We start from the raw sequence: 11,919 nt of genomic DNA on the forward strand, positions 1-11,919 counted from the left end.
TTAAAATCTGATTAAATCTGCACAATAATCATCCAATAACTTTAACTATGAACTCAAAGATAGTGAGATAAGTGCAGTATTTGGGTAAATGAGCTACAGAGGAGTTTTAGAAGCTGGAAGCGTCTCTCTCTGAGGTTGAGAGGTTTACATTCAGTTCTCACTTTTTATTTTACAGATGACAGCTCAGCTCTGTAAACATGACCCAGCTGTGATCGACCTGCGATTAATGTTTCACTCGAGCTGCTGTCACTTTTTTTTTTTTTTATCAGGCTGGCTCAGTTTCAGTCAGACTGATAAGAGTCTATTTTCAGGTCACATACGGCGCTGCAGTCAGGGACGCAGCACTTATCTTCAAACTTATCATAAACTCGGTCATTCTCCTCTTGAACTTCATCGGTCAGTAGGTTTATCCCTGAATACATATTTACATGATCGGCCTGCCAAAAAACACAGCAGGTTATTTTGTAACTTTGTTCCAAGGTCAATAAAGGCTAAAATTATCTCCTTTTCTACAGATGCACTGATGTCATGCTGCTGTGATTATATGCTATATATCTTTCTATCTATGATATATAATAACAGTAAATAAACACTGCTCTCTAAAAAAGGAAGCAACAGTAGTAAAGCTGTGATGAAAAGTACATAAATCAGTCGACCACCATTCAACAGCTGAATCTGCTGCCTGAAACCAGAATAAACATAAAAATTTTCTGTCTGTGTAAATTTGTTTTTATGTCCATAAACACATACACAGAGGACGTCACATCTACAGTAATATTTCAGGAAATATCAAATTTAAATTTGATCACATGATGAGGAGTTAACAGTTAAATGATTAACACATAAATGACATGTTTTGTGTTTTAAGTCTTTAAACTTAAATTTAGTTTAGACTAAATTTAATCATTATTGAGCAAAAAAAAAACAAACAAAAAAACTACATAAATGAAATTAGTATGACAGGAATCAAGTATTCACCCAAATTACAAACCTGCCACCCGGCCACACAATGCTGGGAGATAAGGTTTATTTTATTTTATTTATTAATGGTCATTAATCAACAGAAATAATAATTATAATTGAGCCAGAGTTAGCTTAGAAGGCAAATTTCCATCTGTTGTTCCTGGCCAGATGTTGAAGAGGCAACTTAAAATGTAAAAGTCATGATACACGACATAATTAATACGCACTAAAGACACACTGAGAAAATATGGACGGACTGACAAAGCAAACAGGAATGATGCGTCTCTTTCAATCTTAATAGTGACACAGCTGAAAGCTCTGGAAAAAATGAGTAAGTAGACCTTGAATTAGAATCATGTCATCAAACTACATTACTGAAAAGTTAAATAAATACATAAAATCTTGTAGTTTATTTTGAAATACCCAGAAGTTATAGACCTCAGTATTTCTAAACTTCTGACCTCATTTTAATAACATTAATACATTTTGACATCTGGACTCAAATATTTCTACCAAAACAATCCAGATATAATTTATAGAGTCCAGTGTGACGTCTTTAAATGTTCCAAACCCTAAATATATTCAGTTTATGATGATATAAAACAGAAAAAAGAATAAAATATTATAATCTGTTATGTGTCAGTAGCACATCGTGTGTTGTGGTGAAATGTCACAGCTTGTACTGTAAACTCACAGGAGTGTAACTCGTCCCAGATTCTAGCAGGTGATTACATGTGGTGGTTCTCTGTGAGGACAGTCTCCGGCTCCTGAATTGGGACACAGATGTGGACTCTGCCTCATCAGCTGACAGTCGGCTGCAGCTGTTGACTAATCCCAAACCAGATTGGCTGCATCTCTCCTGTGGTTTTGTTCTTTCTTGTCTCTCCTGTTGCTTTTCTGCAGTGTTTCTGCCTCCAGAGCTGTCGAATCAGGATCTGTGATTACAAGCCACCCACTGCCCCCCCCCCCCGATCCTGCTCAACACTCACTGATACAATTATTATTATTAGTCTTATTAATATTCATCCATGACAGAGTTGGGAGACAGTGTTGGAGCACAGAAAGTGTAGATTAGTGTCTAAATCAGGCATTCTCAACCTTTTGTGACTTAAGGCCCACTTCTGATTGTTAAAACATTTCCGAGGACCAATCAAACAAACAAAAAACATGACAAAAAACTGGGCTGTAAAGACGTGTTATGCCACCTGTCAGCTGTAATGACTAAAATAAATATTCTGTTTATCCTCAGCGAGACACCTGGGCTTCTGGGAAAAATCAGATCAAGTGGTGGTGGGACGGGTGACAGAGGCCGACACGCAGAGTAACATCCTTGCCTTTGATTTTGTGATGCTTTGTGTCACAATAGAAAACCCCTGACTCACATAAATATATGGTGGTGGAAGGTAACAGAAATTTGATTGCCTGTTTTGACAGAGAGAGATATTGACTGGCAGCCAGTCTCCAGAATGAAACAAGGTCAACTTGTGTGAGCTGAAGCTTCAGGCTGCTGTTTGCTGATGGTTCCATCAGTTCATTTTCCAACACAGTGGATAGAGATGTGTCTTCTGAAGCAGAATCCACAGAGAAAGCTAGCTGGCTAACAGTAATAAAACAGGTTTGTCTCTACTTGTGTTGTGATTGGCGTGGTGATATTAAAATGTAACTGGTCATTTTAATTATGCATTTTAATTTGATGTTTTTAATTATTTCGATATAAAAATGACTAGCTTTGTAAACTTTGTAAATTATCACCATTATCATTATAAGTTGCCTCTGCAGCCCACTAGATGGCACTCTGAGGCCCACCTGTGGGCCGCGGCCCACTGGTTGAGATTCGCTGGTCTAAAAGATTTTCAAAGTCATGGCTGAATATTTAGTCTTTCCACATGTTATCGGACCAAATGGATCAAATTCTGATAATAAAAAAAGCCATTTCACTCTGAAACAGTTACTCACCGTTTTACAGCCGCTCCTCTTCCAATGATTGTGTTTGGGGAATAACGCTCTTTGTGTGCGTCATGTGACGGACAGGAAGTTGTAATTACAGTTTGGCCACTATGTCAGATTGGCTTCACAGCCCGACGCTGTCGAGTACATACAATCAAAATTTAGTTTGCTAATTAGCACTAAACACAAAGTACAGCTGAGGTTGATGGAAAAGTCATTAGTTATGCAGGTATTTGGTCATAAACCAATCACATTTTGACCAGATGGAGGCGCTAGACCTTCAACCTCTGGGGAACATGAATGTTTGGACAAAATTTCATGATGAGCCATCTGATAACTGTTGAGATATTTCAGTCTGGACTGACAGACATTACTGTCCATAGAGACATGTTGTTAGCATGGCTAAAAACACTGCTATATTACAGTGAGTTACAATGAAAGGTGTCACCATCATGGATGTATAATAACAGCTGGATAGGACGCTGCTGCTCAGCCTTCCAGCCAATATTTCCCAGTGGTCACTTGTGGTATTGCAGCAAAAAATCCCCCTGCGGCCCAAAAAGCATTTCCCACATAGACCACCGTTGTAAAAGAGACGTCTGTCAAACTGTTGACAGAACACCTCGAACTGCAAACAACGTCAATTATGACTCTTTCTATCATGAATTGTTAAACCATGGAGGTTTTATATTTGTAAAACTTTCCTCGAACAGAGAAAAGTGATTTAAAAATCTGTGATGTCACCACAGTGGAAAGTCTGTGGACCGAGCGGTAACTCGGGGGCGGGGCCAGTGAGAAACAGTACTGTGTATATTCAGAGAGCCGCACAACACGGAAGCAAACCTGGAAGCTTGAAGCTTTTGTGGTCGATGTGCCATACGAGCAATTCTTATTGGACTGAAAATGTCTCACTGTCGATCAAGAATCCAGCTCTTATTGCATCCATGGTCACTGCAGTTCACCATTCCCTTTGTTGCTTCTTTCTTTAATTCTCTGTCTTACTCTCTTTTTCAGGTGCAAATTAGCATCAGTGTTTGTGGTGAAAGCATGAGTGGTATTTGCAATTTGAGCTCAGAGAGCCTGAGGTCAAACTGTCAGCCTCAAATTACTGACTCGACTTCACAGTTCCTTATATGAGTGAATATATTCATTTTTTCTAATGTCCCCCCTAAAGCACTGATAGGTTTCATTGAGAAGAGAAACAAAGAGGAAAAGAAGAAAACAAGTTGATGCAAGAGGAAAATAAAACTACTCTATAATTCTTATGAGATAGGAGTAAATATTGAGAGATGCTAAATTATGAAATAGTAAGTAAAATATATACCTACTAAGTCAAAATTATGAGATTCTTAATTGTAATTTAGTCAAAATTCTAACTAGTTAAGTCATAAAAAACATCTAGATTTTGACAGAAGCGACCTTCCATACCACACGGGTTCCTCCACCGGCCCAGGTGACGTCCCCGGTCCTGACAGCCTGTCGATCACTCCGTCAGAACGGCCTCTGATTGGCTGCGTGTCGGTGTTCACGTGAACACAGAGTGGTGGTTTTGAAGCCACGAGAGAAATATGTGCAACAACAGGGAGAACCTGAGGAGAGGAGCTCGCGACCACACCGGCTGCAGGTGTCCGGGACTTCGTCCTTTTATAAAGATCCAGAACAAAAAGAGGCGCGCTGTGAAACTTCTAGGATGATTTCCAGGTAAACTGCTGCGTCACACCTGAAGACAAACCGTCCAATGGTTCACAAGAGCTGCTCCAGGTATCTTTGTACTGTTTATTGTGAGCTAGTCTGATTTCTGCGTTTCCTACATTAAGTGACGTAGCTGCGTCTGAGCTGCTGCTGTTGTAGCATCATCAAGTTTTATGGAAGATGCAAACTGACAGAAAACAGCGAACATACGGAGTCCTGGATGGATCCTGCTGCTGAGTGAACTCTCCTGCAGGGAGGTGGAGGTGTGTTGGTTATCTGGGTCAATGCTGAAGTTGGCTTCAGGTTGGGAGGTTAAAATGGAAGTTTAATGACAATATTAAACGACCAATTCTCAGTTTTTGCAGCACTCGTCGCAGTAACACTTTAAAACAACTGTCATATCTGTGAAACCTTTATTTTATCTATGAAAACAAAAAAAAAAAAACAGGTGATGTCACTTGTTTTATCAATCAATCAAACTTTATTTGTACAGCACTTTTCATTCAGATTAGTGCAGTTCAAAGTGCTTCACAAATGACTGACAAGCTGATAATAAGACAGAACAAATGTAAACAGTAAAACAATTAAAGACTAATGCACACGAGAAATGAAAGATATGAAAATGTAATAAAATAAAATGTATTATTATTAACAGAAGTGACATAAATATAGAAAAAAGACTAAAGCTTTAATAAATCAAACATCATTAAGGCTTTTTACTATGATGTTTATCATTTTCCACTATAAGTGGTGCAAAAACTGAGAATTGGAATCGGTTAATATTGTTATTTAAAGGGGACATATTCAGCTTTTTGTGATTTTTCTGCTATTTATTTCCTGTGCTGATGTCAGATATTAAATATGGTTGAAGGTGAACGTCTGTGGAAAGCTTCCTGAAGCTGACCAATCAGAGCAGAGTTGGCTCATCAGGACAGGAGCTGCATAAAGGACCAGTAGAAGATAAATAAGGAGTTTTTACCTGGAAATCATGCAAAGATATTCCAGTAGAGCCCCAGAATATAAATATAGAACTGGAAATATGCAGAATATGTCCTCTTGAAGTTTCCTTTGGCTTTTGTGGCTTCTTATAATGTGAACCAGAAGACAACGTCAGCGTTGTTTATCTGAGGATAGTTGAGTTAACTTTAAATATTATACCAACATTTTTTTGCAGTGGAGGAGGCTAAATATTGTGGTAAAACTTCTGCAATGCCTGTATCAGCAGAAAAAAAGAGATATGTTACTAAAGACGAAGAGGAAACAGAAGAAAAATAAAGGACATAGATTGAGGGCTGTAGAGTTCTGTACTATTTTTAGATTTATAATCTTGAAGATTTCATTTAAATAAATGGCCGAATGAGGTAAAACTTACAGTAAAATGTCTGTTCTGGTCAGTGAACCAGTTGAAGTACTCGTTGATGACAACTACACTCGTTATGTTACTGTAAGTACAATAAAAAGCCAGTCAGAGTAATTTATTAATGTTATCTGAGCAGCTGAACAACACACCTGCAATTACCGCTTATCACCATATGGTGCCGCCAAAGAGAACAAGACAGAGATCCTCAAAATTATAACTTTAACCCTTTCATGCATAGAGGTCACCACAGTGGACAGCTATTCAAAAGCTGTTTTCTTAGATGTGTATGGGGTTTTAATGGTATAGTTGCACATTAGCCACCACAGTGGACTCTCGTGGGTCATCCCATGTTTAAATAAAATGAAGTTCAAACATTTTTTTTCATGCCTAAAGGGGAATAAAAATCACTGACTGAGGTTATCATAATTCATGCATGAAAGGGTTAAGCAACACTGACAGACTGGTATTTTGGTGAATAAAGTTTAATAACTGCTGCTTGGAGGTGTCACTATTTATTCTGCTTGGACTTTTACCTGGAAAAAGGTTCCTGCAGCTGTTTTTCCTGAATATGACACTATAACTGTATATGGTATTGTAAGTGTCATATACACTCATTTATATTGAGTCATATTCTCTATAAATGTGCCCTGTTTACTATATATTGTTGTCATATTGGGCTGTATTAAATGATTATTTTCATTATTGATTCATCTCTCAAACATCTCAAAGAAATGAAAAACACCAATTTCACCTGCTCAGAGCTCGTATTGATGTTCTCATTGCTTATTTTATCAGATCAACACTCCTAAACTAAAAAATATGAAATGTACTGTCATATATGATAAAAACAAGCAGCAAATCCTCATATTAGAGGAGCTGGAACCATCAAATATTTGGCAGTTTTGCTTGAAAAATGACTGAAATGATAAATTGATAAATAGTTTCATATTGTTTACATGATGCACTCTGAACTCAGTGTAGTTCTCTGGGAGAATCAATATAAAAAAAATCAATAATTGGGTCATCTGTAATGTTCACAAAATTTCTCTTTGAGCTGAAACAATTGGACAGTAAATCAATTAGTAGATCGACAGACTGCAACAGTTAATTTCCCAATTCATATATATATGATAAAAGATGTTGCCTTTTATCTGAATTCTTCATATGTGTTTAATTTCTTCACTAGAGTCGTCTCTGACATGGAGATATCTGAAGAAATCATTTTTTCCAGGCTGTATGTGTTGGTGCAGATTAATCTTCTGTTGATTGACTAATAGTTTCAGATGTGAATCATATTTCCTCTCTCTGTCAGCGTCCTGAGCGTGCTTCCTGCCACCATGCCGATCGACATGGCGTCTACTCTGTTCCTGTCCAAAGAGGAGTTCATCTACAGGGCGACTCCTGAAACCTGCGAGGCTCCTCTGAGCTCGTTTCAACGTTCTCACTGTGTCAATCAGGTCCAACCAGAGGACAGATCCTCCAGGAAAGACGCCAGAAAAGCCAAGAAGCAGGTGACGTTTGCGGATCACAGAGGCCTGTCTCTAACCAGAGTGAAGGTCTTCTCCCAGTTCAATGATCCGATCGATATTCCTCTGAACATCCAGGAGATGCTGAGCTCGGCGCTGTCTGTGACGGCTGAGGAGGACAAACTGGTGCTGGACTTCACTCAGCCGTCCTCAGACTACCTGAACTTCCGCCAGAGTTTAGAGAGGAACTGCGTGATCCTGGAGCACTGCGTGCTGAAGGAGAAGGCGTTAACAGGAACCGTTAAAGTCAGGAATCTGGCCTTTGAGAAGTCGGTGAAGCTGCGAGTGACCTTTGACACCTGGAAGAGCCACACGGACGTGGCCTGTGAATACGTGAAGGACACGTATCCCAGCTCGTACAGCGACACCTTCTCCTTCCAGGTGAGTCTGCCGGACGAGCTGCGGCTGCACGAGCGCATCGAGTTCGCCGTCAGCTACGAGGTGGACGGCTGCGAGTACTGGGACAGCAACCAGGGGAGCAACTACCGGATCCTCTGGTCCTCCATGAGGAGGCGCGATCAGGACGCCTGCAGCCCCCGCAGAGACTTCGGGATTCATTTTGACCGATACGGCAGCCCGACCTGCTCACATGGGATCTTCCCCGACTGGCCGAGCTACGCCGGGTACGAGAACATCGGCCCGTACTACTGAACATCTGTACGGGGTTTATTTTTAAGGACTTCTGTTAATGAAGCCTGTTAAATGTCATGTTGTTGATTCAGCAAAATCTGCTGTTTTTAAAGCAAAATCTGGCACCAATGAAGCGTATAGATAGAATACTTTCAGTTTATGGATTGTTTTTAGTCTGTGCAATGTCACAAGATAAGGAACAAATCACCATTGCAGCTTCCCAGAGCTCAAGACGCCATCTTTAAACTGCAAGTTCTGTTTGGATAATATTTAAAAACTCATAAACACACAAGTGATTTACATCTTAAGACACTGTTACCATCTGCTTCCTTAGTGTCAAAAACACTTGTGTCTGTTGTTTTCTCTTGTGTTTCTTGTGGATGAGGATCTCTGACATCACTGTGAACCAAATCTAAGCTGTCGGCCTCCAGTTTCCCAGAACCCCAAACCCTTTTTCATCCAGCTCAGTCTGCAGACCTGACACATCACATTTCCTCTCTGGTGAATTCTGTTTTTATAACCACAGAAAGAACTCTTTGTTTTCTGTAACTGCATGTTGGTGAACTGATGGCTGGTTAATGTTGATAAAATTAGAAAGTTATTACAAATGTTCATCAAACTACAGTCTAATGTGACGTCTAAACAAGTACTAAAACCAATTAATAAAATTTCAAAGTATTGATATTAGCCACTAATCGATCAATCTGTGCTCCTCAGATGACTCCACACAGCCTCACCCAGAGATGCTGGTAATGGTTTAATATTTCACAAAAACTGTTGGTTCAGAAGGTTTTATCTCTCGTTTCTTTCACAATAACGTAAAAACACACACGAGAGTTCAGTCAGTCACTGTCTTTACATCCATTGGGGCCAGTAGGGGAGAAAATGTGACATTCAGTTTTAATTTATTGTTATATTTTTAAAAAGTCAACCAGAAAACGTTCAATTATTTTCAGCAGAATCTTTAACCTGCTGCAGCTGAATCTGAACAAGACGACATATAAACACCAGAGAGAAACTACATTATTCATCTAATGGTGTTTGTTTAATTTGTAATTTAGGATTGATTTTCTTTGTTGAAATGTCTTTATGTATGTCATGTTCAGTGTTGAAGCTTCTGCTTTCATGGGATTGTTATGAAGTTGAAAGAAATGCTGCTCAATAAAGTCATTTATATAAAGTTCTTGTTGTGTGTTATTAAAATGTTTAATACGTTGGGTCTGTTCCAGCACATTAACAGTCTTGAGCCCTGAACATTCACACAACATCAGGTAGAGGACAGGTCAAACTCCCAGAGTCTCTGCCCGTCTCCCTGTTTGACCAGTCAGACGCTGACAGAGCTGAGTGATCAGTGGGACAGACCAGAGTTCCCAGCAGAAGTGCTGCTGGAGCTTCTGTGTGTCATCATGCAGGAACTCAGCATGATGCAGCTGAAACACTCTTAATGTAGTCTGATCTTCTCTTATCATAGAGTCAATATCAACACGTCTGTTAAAGCTCAGTTAACCTCCTACAGATCCACTTCAGAACATCAACACTCCCCTCCTTCACCTTCTTCAGTCAGAAACACACAGACTGACATCACACATTCATTCATGGTGTAAATGTATAAATGATAAATGATGCATCTGTGGCCTCAAAGGCTTCAAATTAAATCTCACCAGGATGTAAAACAGCAGAATATTTTAACAATAAGTGTTTTTATCCTGGTTTGAATATGAGACTGAGTTCTCTGTTACATCTCTGATGATTCACTTTATTAAATGAACTTCAGGTTTCTAATCATTAACGTGGTGCTGGCTCCATCTAGTGATCAATATAGAAATCAATAACAGTCATATAACAGTTTATCAGATATTCCTCATGATACTTTTATTTAATATGAGATATGATGTTGGTGTCTGTTTCTCCACTGAGTCTCTGACAGAATAAAGAGAAACAAACATTTAATGATCAAAGACAGATTATATACAGATATATATTATTTAACATATTTAGGGAAGAGTCTAACAGAAATATTAATAAAGTTGGGGAGGATGTTGCTTTTTAATCAAATGAAATATAAGTTTCAGCCCTGTAGTTTCTGCACTGTCCTGAACTTTAACATGAGACACAAACAGCTTCAAGGAAAGTTTGTAGATTTCTCTGATGGAGGAAACTAAAGGTGAGTGAAGACTTGAATTAAAATATGTTATTAGTGGTGTTTCAGTTATACTTGAATACTGAGTTAAGTAAACATGGAGCAGATGAAATAGATTTGAATGTGTTATGACAGACTTGTTGTAGTTCAGTCTGCTCAGGTTTCCTTCAGTCCACATCAGTATTCATATATATATATACAATCTCCCTCTCACCCCCCTTCCATGGGGGGTGGTGGTGTGTCTCAGGTCCTCTCATCAACATCTAGCTTAAACATTTTTCACACTAATATCACCAGAAAAACAAATGTAATAATCTTCTTATCTGACAGTAATAAATAAACTCTTTATGCATGGTGGTGTTGCTGTTGCTGAAGTGACAGAGATGGTGGAAGTTGATCTGATATGAAAAAATAATGTGGAACACTCACTTAAACACACTATTATTACATTATTGCGTAAATGTCCTCAGCTACATTCTGCTGCAGTAGTGTCAATAAAGTTGAATTGAATCTATAATTGAATAAATCCTCCTCCTGTCCACCAGGTGGAGACAGAGTCCATGTTGATCAGTTTGCAGCATCACAGAGAATCACATTTATAAACTCTAACCAGTCATTAGTGTTTTACTTTATCATGCAAATCATTTTCTCTTATTTATGAGAAATAGTTTTATATATTTCTAAACATTTACAACTCGTTCAGACTTCAAGAAGCATAATGTGAAACTTTACTGCTGGATGTCTGCTTGTTGATTGTTTAGTTTTTTCTGTTGATCTTGTTTGTTTAGTGGGGTTTTTTTTAAATTGAAAATGTATTTATTTATTTATATATTTTTGCATTTTGTATTGTTCAGATTGTCCTGTGAAGAATAATTTGCTCTCATATGTTTCCTTCAACTATGAAGTGATTTAATTGCTAAAGTCTAAAAATGAGACACAAACAACATCAAGTTAAATTTGTAGAATCCTCTGAAGGAGGAAAGTAAAGGTGAGTGTAGACTTGAATATAAAATGTGAACATTTGAAAATTAATATAATTTGTAGTTGAGTATTAAAATACTCTTGAAGTACTTGAAGTCTGCACAGTTTAAACAGTTTATTCTTCTTGTAATATCAGTTCAGTCTGCTCAGGTTTCCTTCAGTCCACATCAGTTGTGGCTCCATCTAGTGGTCACTACAGAAAACATCATTATCCAGAGTTGATCTCATATTCTTCAGGATATGTTCATTATGATGGTGTGAGCTGTGTTTTCTTTGAGTCTCTGTCAGACTTGCTGCTCAGAATAAAGTCAAACAGACATTTAATGAACAAAGTTCAGCAGAAGCTTCAACAGACTCAGAAAGCAGCTGATGATCCAGTGAAGACACTCTGAGCAAACTGGTTTCATCAAGATCACATTTTATTCATGATTCACAGAAAAATGCATCAAGCAGGATATGATTTAATGTAGAATAACACAATATACTGCAATCACTCTAATAGAACTTGTTAGAAAATAAAGAACATGAATGAATACAAGTTTTCCCACATGGCCTGTGTTATCTGAAATATTAAACTAATCATTACAAGCTGTATGATTCAAATACACGTGAAGAAAATCTCATCAAACAGAAGCAAATGAGATTTCATGACTCCACTCAAAAACACAAACATCAGAAAG

The 11,919-nt window shown here is 38.2% G+C and overlaps 2 protein-coding genes and 1 long non-coding RNA gene across 5 annotated transcripts in view; 1 reads left to right on the plus strand and 2 right to left on the minus strand.

Annotated features, from left to right (window-relative positions):
- Positions 1 to 198: 198 nt before the first annotated feature.
- LOC137170649 (uncharacterized) lies at positions 199 to 4,454 on the minus strand. The gene is made up of 2 exons (XR_010924646.1): positions 4,339 to 4,454; positions 199 to 1,883 (listed from the first exon to the last, which is right to left on the minus strand). It is a non-coding gene; the product is annotated as an uncharacterized lncRNA (long non-coding RNA).
- A 12-nt stretch (positions 4,455 to 4,466) lies between these two features.
- Positions 4,467 to 9,298, plus strand: ppp1r3b (protein phosphatase 1, regulatory subunit 3B). 3 transcript variants are annotated; one of them, XM_067574151.1, is made up of 3 exons: positions 4,489 to 4,611; positions 4,728 to 4,865; positions 7,275 to 8,426. In XM_067574151.1, the coding sequence occupies exon 3, from the start codon at positions 7,300 to 7,302 to the stop codon at positions 8,137 to 8,139; it is 840 nt and encodes a 279-aa protein (XP_067430252.1). In that variant the 5' UTR covers positions 4,489 to 4,611; positions 4,728 to 4,865; positions 7,275 to 7,299; the 3' UTR covers positions 8,140 to 8,426. The 3 variants fall into 3 exon arrangements, with proteins under 3 accessions (XP_067430251.1, XP_067430250.1, XP_067430252.1); XM_067574150.1 differs by lacking the exon at positions 4,728 to 4,865 and having other exon boundaries at positions 4,467 to 4,611; XM_067574149.1 differs by lacking the exon at positions 4,728 to 4,865 and having other exon boundaries at positions 4,488 to 4,671; positions 7,275 to 9,298.
- A 2,041-nt stretch (positions 9,299 to 11,339) lies between these two features.
- The window catches only part of LOC137170637 (uncharacterized), a 12,369-nt gene continuing 11,789 nt past the window's right edge, over positions 11,340 to 11,919 (minus strand). Inside the window, exon 3 of the mRNA XM_067574146.1 lies at positions 11,340 to 11,919. This exon is cut by the window's right edge and continues 2,425 nt beyond it. The gene's annotated coding sequence lies outside the window, so the exon portion shown is untranslated.

This window comes from Thunnus thynnus, chromosome 19 (genome assembly GCF_963924715.1).
Source record: "Thunnus thynnus chromosome 19, fThuThy2.1, whole genome shotgun sequence".
Classification (NCBI taxonomy): Eukaryota; Metazoa; Chordata; class Actinopteri; order Scombriformes; family Scombridae; genus Thunnus; species Thunnus thynnus.

Coding starts and splice junctions, on each gene's coding strand:
- ppp1r3b (XM_067574149.1), top strand. CDS start 4,649: ATGGTTCACAAGAGCTGCTCCAG. Junction 4,672..7,274: donor GTTCACAAGAGCTGCTCCAG/GTATCTTTGTAC, acceptor TCTCTCTGTCAG/CGTCCTGAGCGTGCTTCCTG.